General features: G+C 39.8%; 1 protein-coding gene and 1 non-coding gene across 2 annotated transcripts in view; one reads left to right on the forward strand and one right to left on the reverse strand.

Annotated features, from left to right (window-relative positions):
* eeig1a (estrogen-induced osteoclastogenesis regulator 1a) overlaps positions 1–9,334 on the reverse strand; it is a 47,754-nt gene extending 38,420 nt beyond the window's left edge. Inside the window, exons 1-2 of the mRNA XM_061980427.1 lie at positions 9,061–9,334; positions 8,768–8,963 (exon numbers count right to left, since the gene is read on the reverse strand). Of these exons, the coding sequence (XP_061836411.1) occupies positions 8,768–8,910 (143 nt within the window). The 5' untranslated portion in view covers positions 8,911–8,963; positions 9,061–9,334. The remainder of the gene's footprint in view (positions 1–8,767; positions 8,964–9,060) is intronic.
* A 302-nt stretch (positions 9,335–9,636) lies between these two features.
* Positions 9,637–9,708, forward strand: trnae-cuc (transfer RNA glutamic acid (anticodon CUC)). The gene has a single exon. It is a non-coding gene; the product is annotated as a tRNA-Glu (tRNA).
* The last annotated feature ends 1,300 nt before the right edge of the window (positions 9,709–11,008 follow it).

An 11,008-nucleotide genomic window follows, 5' to 3' on the forward strand; every position in this document is an offset into this window, starting at 1 on the left:
ACATCCTTTTAAGATGGCGCAAAGTATCATAAGCCAGGATTTGTAGGTTTAAAAGAATAAAATGAGCTAAAATTATATTATAAACTGTTAGCATGCTAATGTTAACATAACATTAGAAAAAGTAGCATACTTTTAATAAAAATACAATTTGCAAAAGTTCTAGTATAAAATGTTAGCATGCTATTATTAGCATGATGACATAGTGATAGTTTGCAGACTTTTAAGATGGCGCCAAGTATCGAAGGCAATGATTTTTAAGTTTATACCAATAAAATTGTCAAAAATGCTAGCAAAAAATGTTAGCATGCTAATACAGGATAAAATAACATCCTTTTAAGTTGGCGCAAAGTATCATAAGCCAGGATTTTTAGGCTTAAAATAATAAAATTAGCTAAAATTCTATCATAAAATGTTAGCATGCTAACATTAGCATGATGACATAGTGATAGTTTGCAGACTTCTAAGAGGGCGCCAAGTATCGAAGGCCATGATTTTTAAGTTTATACCAATACAATTTTCAAAAATGCTAGCGTAAAACATTAGCATGCTAACATAGGATAAGTTAGCGTACTTCCAAGGTGGTGCCGAAGTGAACTGGTCTGTTAGTCAGTTTGGCAACATTGTGAGCTTTTATTTATAGAAAAAGGGCTGACTTGAACGCTTTTATTTTGTAGCAACAGGAAGCACCGATACATCTTCTGTTCTACAGCTGACATAAACATCAGGTTTTTTCCCCACAGAAACCAAAATAATTCATCTTGTTTCAATCAAGACACACACAAACACACACACACACACACACGCGCACACACACACACACACACACACACACACACACACACACACACACACACACACACACACACACACACACACACAAACACACACACACAAACACACACACACGTAATATGCAAATGAGGTGACAAGCGAAAAGAAAACAGGAAGCAGCTGTTGAAAGGTGGCTGCTCCAAGCTAACCTCTCATCCACAACGTGTACGCACTTCCTCTTCTGGAGGCTTCGCTTAGGCGCCATCATGGCCGCCACGTTGACGCGGCACACCGCCGTCACGCTCCGTGACCAGCACACCAACTCCTCTCAGGGTCGTCACGGCAACAACAACACGACAAGTGAAGGGAGCGGCGGCTGACCGGTTGAGATGCAAACAGTAACATAAAACATCACCATGTTTAAACTTGATATCAACATGTTTATACTGGCATCACATGATATCAACATGTTAGCACCTGGCATCACATGATATCAACATGTTAGCACCTGGCATCACCATGTTTCAACTTGATATCAACATGTTAGCACCTGGCATCACCATGTTTAAACTTGATATCAACAGGTTTATACTGGCATCACATGATATCAACATGTTAGCACCTGGCATCACCATGTTTAAACATGATATCAACAGGTTTATACTGGCATCACATGATATCAACATGTTAGCACCTGGCATCACCATTTTTTAACTAGATATCAACATGTTTATACTGGCATCACATGATATCAACATGTTAGCAACTGGCATCACCATTTTTAAACTTGATATCAACATGTTTGTACTGGCATCACATGATATCAACATGTTAGCATCTGGCATCACCATGTTTAAACTTGATATCAACATGTTTATACTGGCATCACATGATATCAACATGTTAGCACCTGGCATCACATGATATCAACATGTTTGCACCCGGCATCACCATGTTTAAACTTGATATCAACATATTTATACTGGCATCACATGATATCAACATGTTAGCACCTGGCATCACATGATATCAACATGTTAGCACCTGGCAACACCATGTTTAAACTTGATATCAACATGTTTGTACTGGCATCACATGATATCAACATGTTAGCACCTGGCATCACCATGTTTAAACTTGATATCAACAGGTTTATACTGGCATCACATGATATCAACATGTTAGCAACTGGCATCACCATTTTTAAACTTGATATCAACATGTTTATACTGGCATCACATGATATCAACATGTTAGCACCTGGCATCACCATGTTTAAACTTGATATCAACATGTTTATACTGGCATCACATAATATCAACATGTTAGCACCTGGCATCACATGATATCAACATGTTAGCACCTGGCATCACCATGTTTAAACTTGATATCAACATGTTTGTACTGGCATCACATGATATCAACATGGTAGCACCTGGCATCACCATGTTTAAACTTGATATCAACATGTTTATACTGGCATCACATGATATCAACATGGTAGCACCTGGCATCACCATGTTTAAACTTGATATCAACATGTTAGCACCTGGCATCACCATGTTTAAACTTGATATCAACAGGTTTATACTGGCATCACATGATATCAACATGTTAGCACCTGGCATCACCATGTTTAAACTTGATATCAACATGTTTATCCTGGCATCACATGATATCAACATGTTAGCACCTGGCATCACATGATATCAACATGTTAGCACCTGGCATCACCATGTTTAAACTTGATATCAACATGTTTGTACTGGCATCACATGATAACATGGTAGCACCTGGCATCACCATGTTTAAACTTGATATCAACATGTTAGCACCTGGCATCACCATTTTTAAACTTGATATCAACATGTTTATACTGGCATCACATGATATCAACATGTTAGCAACTAACATCACCATGTTTAAACTTGATATCAACATGTTTATACTGGCATCACACGATATCAACATGTTAGCACCTGGCATCACATGATATCAACATGTTAGCACCTGGCATCACCATGTTTAAACTTGATGTCAACATGTTTGTACTGGCATCACATGATATCACCATGTTAGCACCTGGCATCACCATGTTTAAACTTGATATCAACATGATTGTACTGGCATCACATGATATCAACATGGTAGCACCTGACATCACCATGTTTGAACTTGATATCAACATGTTGGCACCTGGCATCACCATGTTTAAACTTGATATCAACATGCTAGCACCTGGCATCACCATGTTCAAACTTGATATCAACAGGTTTATACTGGCATCACATGATATCAACATGTTAGCACCTGGCATCACCATTTTTAAACTTGATATCAACATGTTTATACTGGCATCACATGATATCAACATGCTAGCACCTGGCATCACCATGTTCAAACTTGATATCAACAGGTTTATACTGGCATCACATGATATCAACATGTTAGCAACTAACATCATCATGTTTAAACTTGATATCAACATGTTTATACTGGCATCACACGATATCAACATGTTAGCACCTGGCATCACATGATATCAACATGTTAGCACCTGGCATCACCATGTTTAAACTTGATGTCAACATGTTTGTACTGGCATCACATGATATCAACATGTTAGCACATGGCATCACCATGTTTAAACTTGATATCAACATGTTTATACTGGCATCACATGATATCAACATGATATCACCGTATTAAAACTGGATACCAACAAGCACCTGTCATCAGATAATGTTAGCACCTGGTATCACCATGTTTAAACTTGATATCAACATGTTTATACTGGCATCACATGATATCAACATGTTAGCACCTGGCATCACATGATATCAACATGTTAGCACCTGGCATCACATGATATCAACATGTCAGCACCTGATATCACCGTGTTCAAACTGGATACCAACATGTTAGCATCTGCTATCAGATAATGTTAGCACCTGGTATCACCATCTTTAAACTTGATATCAACATGTGCATACTGGCATCACATGATATCAACATGTTAGCACCTGGCATCAGATGATATCAACATGTTAGCACCTGGTACTACCATGTTTAAACTTGATATCAAAGTGTTTGTTACTGGCAACAGATGATAAACATGTTAGCACCTGGTATCACCATGTTTAAACTTGATATCAACATGTTTACAACTGTCATCACATCATACTAACGTGTTAGCACTCGGTACCACCATGTTTAAACTTGATAACATGTTTGTAACTGGCATCACATGATATCATCATGTTAGCACCTGGCATCAGATGATATTTACATATTAGCACCTGGTATCACCATGTTTAAATTTGATATAAACATGTTTGTCTGATGATATCAAGTTGTTAGCACCTGATATCCCTTGATACCAACATGTTAGTACCTCGCATCAGATGATATCAACATGTTGGCACTTGGTGTCACATGATATCAACATGTAAGCACCTGGCATCACATGCTTGCAAGATGTTAGCACCTGGTATCACTATGCTTAAACTTGATATCAACATGTCAGCACCTGGTATCACCGTGTTCCAACTTGATACCAACATGTTTGCAACTTGCAACAGATGATATCAACATGTTAGCACCTGGTATCATCGTGTTCAAACTGGATACCAACATGTTAGCACTTGGCAACAAACGATGTCAACATGTCAGCACCTGGTATCACCATGTTTAAACTTGATACCAACATGTTTGCAACTTGCAACAGATGATATCAACATGTTAGCACCTGGTATCACCGTGTTCAAACTTGATACCAACATGTTTGCAACTTGCAACAGATTATATCAACATGTTAGCACCTGGTATCACCGTGTTCAAACTGGATACCAACATGTTTATACTGGCATCCCATGATATCAACATGTTAACACCTGGCATCACATGATATCAACATGTTAGCACCTGATATCCCTTGATACCAACATGTTAGTACCTCGCATCAGATTATATCAACATGTTGGCACCTGGTATCACATGATATCAACATGTAAGCACCTGGCATCACATGCTTGCAAGATGTTAGCACCTGGTATCACTATGCTTAAACTTGATATCAACATGTCAGCACCTGGTATCACCGTGTTCCAACTTGATACCAACATGTTTGCAACTTGCAACAGATGATATCAACATGTTAGCACCTGGTATCATCGTGTTCAAACTGGATACCAACATGTTAGCACTTGGCAACAAACGATGTCAACATGTCAGCACCTGGTATCACCATGTTTAAACTTGATACCAACATGTTTGCAACTTGCAACGGATGATATCAACATGTTAGCACCTGGTATCACCGTGTTCAAACTTGATACCAACATGTTTGCAACTTGCAACACATGATATCAACATGTTAGCACCTGGTATCACCGTGTTCAAAATGGATACCAACATGTTTATACTGGCATCACATGATATCAATATGTTAACACCTGGCATCAGATGATATCAACATGTTAGCACCTGGTATCACATGATATCAACATGTTAACACCTGGCATAAGATGATATCATGTTAGCACCTGGTACTACCATGTTTAAACTTGATATCAACATGTTTATACTGGCATCACATGATATCAACATGTTAGCACCTGGTACTGCCATGTTTAAACATGATATCAACACCTGACATCACATGATATCAACATGTTAACACCTGGCATCACATGATATCAACATGTTAGCACCTGACATCACATGATATCAACATGTTAACACCTGGCATCACATGATATCAACATCTGAGCAACTGGTATCACATGATATCAACATGTTAGCACCTGGTATGAGATGATATCATGTTAGCACCTGGTACTACCATGTTTATATCAACGTGTTTGTTTCGGCTATTTGTGGCGGGAAAGAGTAGGAACCACCCGGTCACATGGTTTGTGTGGGCGGTGCTTCACGTACAAAGACATGGATTATCACATGTAACACTAATCTGTGCCAGACGCCAGAGAGAGAGAGCGAGAGAGAGAGCGAGAGAGAGAGAGAGAGAGAGAGAGCGAGAGAGAGCAAGAGAGAGAGCAAGAGAGAGAGAGAGAGAGAGAGAGAGAGAGAGGCCTGCAGATGATAAGGAGGTGGTTATGTAAGAATGACCTATGCGTTGTCGGGGGAAGGGAAAGAAGATTTAGCTTGGAGAAATACTTCCATGGAGGTAGAAGAACAATAATTATACATCCAACTTTGGAACGCTCACATGTGTGTTTTATAAACTTATGCCGTCTTTAAGTTGAAGTGGAGTGGTAATTGGTTTTGTTTTATTATTAACCGTCTGGAATGGACTTATGCTGTCTTTAAGTTGAAGTGGAGTGGTCATTGTTTTTTGGTGACACCTAGTGGTCTCAAATGAATGACGTTGGGCTGAAGTGGAATGATGCGGACACGCTTGTTACTGGATACTTTGTAATACTTTTCATATCAACATGTTTGCACCTGCCATCCCTTGATATCAACACACACACACACACACAAAAGACTGCAGGTGCAAACGTGTTGACATCAAAAGGTAGCAGGTGCAAACGTGTTGATATCAAAAGATAGGAGGTGCAAACGTGTTGATATCAAAAGATAGGAGGTGCAAACGTGTTGATATCAAAAGATAGCAGGTGCAAACGTGTTGCTATCAAAAGATAGCAGGTGCAAATGTGTTGATATCAAAAGATAGCAGGTGCAAACGTGTTGATATCAAAAGATAGCAGGTGCAAACATGTTGATATCAAAATATAGCAGGTGCAAACATGTTGATAGCAAAAGATAGCAGGTGCAAACGTATTGGTATCAAAAGATAGCAGGTGCAAACGTGTTGATATCAAAAGATAGCAGGTGCAAACGCGTTGATATCAAAAGATAGCAGGTGCAAACGTGTTGATATCAAACTGGCCTTCAGCATCTTGTGCAATCAAAACTGATTAATCATGAATGATATATTACAGTGTTGACATTGTATCGACTTACATTGGATTTTGTCATGTTATCATGGCCATCCCATAATTTCATAACCAGGTGCTGGCATGTTGATATCAAGTGTGATACCAGGTGCTGGCATGTTGATATCAAGTGTGATACCAGGTGCTGGCATGTTGATATCAAGTATGATACCAGGTGCTGGCATGTTGATATCAAGTATGATACCAGGTGCTGGCATGTTGATATCAAGTATGATACCAGGTGCTGGCATGTTGAAATCAAGTATGATACCAGGTTTTGGCATGTTGATATCAAGTATGGTACCAGGTGCTGGAATATTGATATCAACAATGATATCAATTGCCCGCATGTTGCTATCAAGTATGATACCAGGTTCAAGCATGTTGATATCAAGTATGATACCAGGTGCCAGAATGTTGATATTAAGTATGATACCAGGTGCCAGAATGTTGATATCAAGTATGATACCAGGTGCTAGCATGTTGCTGTCAAGTATGATACCAGGTGACAGCATGTTGATATTAAGTATGATACCAGGTGCCAGAATGTTGATATCAAGTATGATACCAGGTGCTAGCATTTTGCTGTCAAGTATGATACCAGGTGACAGCATGTTGATATCAAGTATGATACCAGGTGCCGGCATGTTGATATCAAGTATGATACCAGGTGCTGGCATGTTGATATCAAGTATGATACCAGGTGCCAGCATGTTGATATCAAGTAGGATACCAGGTGCCAGAATGTTGATATTAAGTATGATACCAGGTGCCAGAATGTTGATATCAAGTATATACCAGGTGCTAGCATGTTGCTGTCAAGTATGATACCAGGTGACAGCATGTTGATATCAAGTATGATACCAGGTGCTGGCATGTTGATATCAAGTATGATACCAGTTGATGGCATGTTGATATCAAGTATGATACCAGGTGCTGGCATGGTGATATCAAGTATGATACCAAGTCCCCGGGTGTTGATATCAAGTATGATACCAGGTGCTAGCATGTTGATATCAAGTATGATCCAGGTCCCAGCATGTTAATATCAAGTATGATACCAGGTCTCAGCATGTTGACATCAAGTGTGATACCAGGTGCTGGCATGTTGAAATAAAGTATGATACCAGGCGCTATCATGTTGATATCAAGTATGATACAGGTGCCAGCATGTTGCTATCAAGTATGATACCAGGTGCCGGCATGTTGATATCAAGTATGATACCAGGTGCTGGCATGTTGTATGATACCAGGTGCTGGCATGTTGATATAAAGTACGATACCAGGTCTCAGCATGTTGACATCAAGTGTGATACCAGGTGCTGGCATGTTGATATCAAGTATGATACCAGGTGCTGGAATATTACTATCAAGTATGATACCAAGTGCCCGGATGTTGATATCAAGTATGATACCAGTTGCTAGCATGTTGATATAAAAGGATAACAGGTGCTGGCATGTTGTTATCAAGTATGATACCAGGTGCTAGCATGTTGATATCAAGTATGATACCAGGTGCTAGAATATTGATATCAAGTATGTTACAAGTGCCGGTATGTTGATATCAAGTATGATACCAGGTGCCGGCATGTTGATATCAAGTATGATTTCAGGTGCTGGCATGTTGTTATCAAGTATGATACCAGGTGCTTGCATGTTGTTATCAAGTATGATGCCAGGTGCTTGCATGTTGATATCAAGTATGATACCAGGTGCTAACATTTTGGTACCAGTTGCAAACATGTGGATATCAAGAATGAATATGGTGACGAAGTCACCATAACCTGTAGGTACCTGGTGCCAACATGTGATACCAAAGGAGATCTGAACAAACAAGTCTTGAACTGGTCTTGAACTGGTCTTGAACACAAGAGATAATTGGTGGGAAATAAACTGATAAATGGGAAATAAACTGATAGAGAGTGTTGATTGGTGTCGTGTTGGAACAATAATGCATGTTTTTCATGTTTAGATAGAATGTTTAGGTTAGCATGTTTAGGTTAGCATGTTTAGATTAGCATGTTGAGTCGGGGTCTGACCTGGAGGACGTGGCCGTAAAGTCTCCGTCCAGCAGGCGGACTTTACAGAAGAGAACTCCGTTGACGAACGGAACCGCGCTCAGCTCCTCCAGCGTCAGATGAGTCTGGAACTTGAATTTCTTCTTTTTCACGAAGAACGCCATCGTTGTTGTGTGCAGACTCTTATTTCACCTCGACTTCTTCTCAGCGCAGGAATCTGCGAACAAATCAAAGTTGCTGGTGGGTCGAGAACAGCCGCGTGGAACTTAGTTGTAGCCGAGAAGAAGAGAAGAAGATAAGAAGAGAAGAGCCACCTGGAGACATCGCGGCCGCCGCTTGGTCCGTCAAAGAAAATGACACAAAATAAGACTTTTTTTCTCTCCAGACAAGGCTCAACAAGCATCAAACTCGCTAAGCACAACAAACAACGTCCGCTTTACTTCTTTTCAAAGTAAGAGCCGAGTGTTAAAAACGCAGTACGCCTTAACGTGATCGTTTTTAACGCCAACAATGAAACATCATCGATCATTCTCGCACCAGGTTGTCTTTGTGTTGACTTTTCCTCGAAGCCGTTTCAGTTGTCGAATCACCGTTGTTTTATATTCTAAAAAGAAATGACATGATTGCTGTGAGTCATGCTGACTTGATTTAGTCGTCTTTACCGGCGGCCTCCAAGTGGTGAAACAGCGTCCTCACGCGGTAGATATGTGCACGTGCTCATTTTGCAACTTTTTAAAACGACAAAAACAAATCACATAAAGCTTCAAACATAAACGACAAGTTGAAGTATTTAAACTCATGCTTGTGTTTTCTACTATGCTGCTCTAACTGTATCCCACTAGCACGGATGCCTTGCTATAACTACAGCACATTATTGTGTTTTAACTAGGTCCCTGGTGGTCTAGTGGTTAGGATTCGGCGCTCTCACCGCCGCGGCCCGGGTTCGATTCCCGGTCAGGGAACTTACTTTTTAAATAACTTCCAGTTTGTATAGCAACACTACAGACGTAAAAGTTTCAAGGAATTTTACGGTAAAAAAAAAAATCCATAATCCCACTTTAAAATGTGAAGTGCATTTTCAGTCAATTACTGTAAATGTACAAACATATGACGATACTGGGTGGTAGTATGTTGATATCAAGTGTGAAGACGGCAATACTGAGTGGTAACATGTTGATATCAAGAATGAATTAGGTGATACTGGGTGGTAACATGTTATCAAGTGTGAATATGACGAAACTGAGTGGTGGCATGTTGATATCAAGTGTGAATATGACGAGACTGGGCGGTAATATGTTGATATCAAGTGTGAATATGGTGATACTGGGTGGTAGCATGTTGATATCAAGTGTGAAGACGGCAATACTGGGTGGTAACATGTTGATATCAAGTATGAATTAGGTGATACTGGGTGGTAACATGTTATCAAGTGTGAATATGACGAAACTGGGTGGTGGCATGTTGATATCAAGTGTGAATATGGTGAAACTGGGTGGTACGGTGGGACCATGTTGATATCAAGTATGCATTAGGTGATACTGGGTGGTAACATGTTATCAAGTGTGAATATGACGAAACTGGGTGGTGGCATGTTGATATCAAGTGTGAATATGGTGAAACTGGGTGGTACGGTGGGACCATGTTGATATCAAGTATGCATTAGGTGATACTGGGTGGTAACATGTTATCAAGTGTGAATATGACGAAACTGGGTGGTAGCATGTTGATATCAAGTGTGAATCTGACGATACTGGGTGGTAACATGTTGATATTAAGTGTGTATATGGTGAAACTGGGTGGTAACATGTTGATATCAAGTGTGAATATGACGATACTGGGCGGTAATGTGTTGATATCAATTGTGAATATGGTGATACTGGGTGATAGCATGTTGATATCAAGTGTGAAGACGGCAATACTGGGTAGTAACATGTTGATTTCAAGTATGAATTAGGTGATGCTGGGTGGTAACATGTTATCAAGTGTGAATATGGCGAAACTGGGTGGTGGCATGTTGATATCAAGTGTGAATATGACGAAACATGTTGGTACCCTGTACTAAGAAGTGATAACAAGCAATACCAGGTGAAAAAACATTTTGATATCAAGTGTAAATTAATGACGGGTGGTAGCATGTTGATATCAATTTTGAAAATGGCGATACTGGGTTGTAACATGTTGGTATCAAGTATGAATTAGGTGATACTGGGTGGTGGTATGTTGATATCAAGTGTGAGTAAGGCGATACTTGGTGGTAATATG

Source organism: Nerophis lumbriciformis, linkage group LG20 (assembly GCF_033978685.3).
Source record: "Nerophis lumbriciformis linkage group LG20, RoL_Nlum_v2.1, whole genome shotgun sequence".
NCBI lineage: Eukaryota > Metazoa > Chordata > Actinopteri > Syngnathiformes > Syngnathidae > Nerophis > Nerophis lumbriciformis.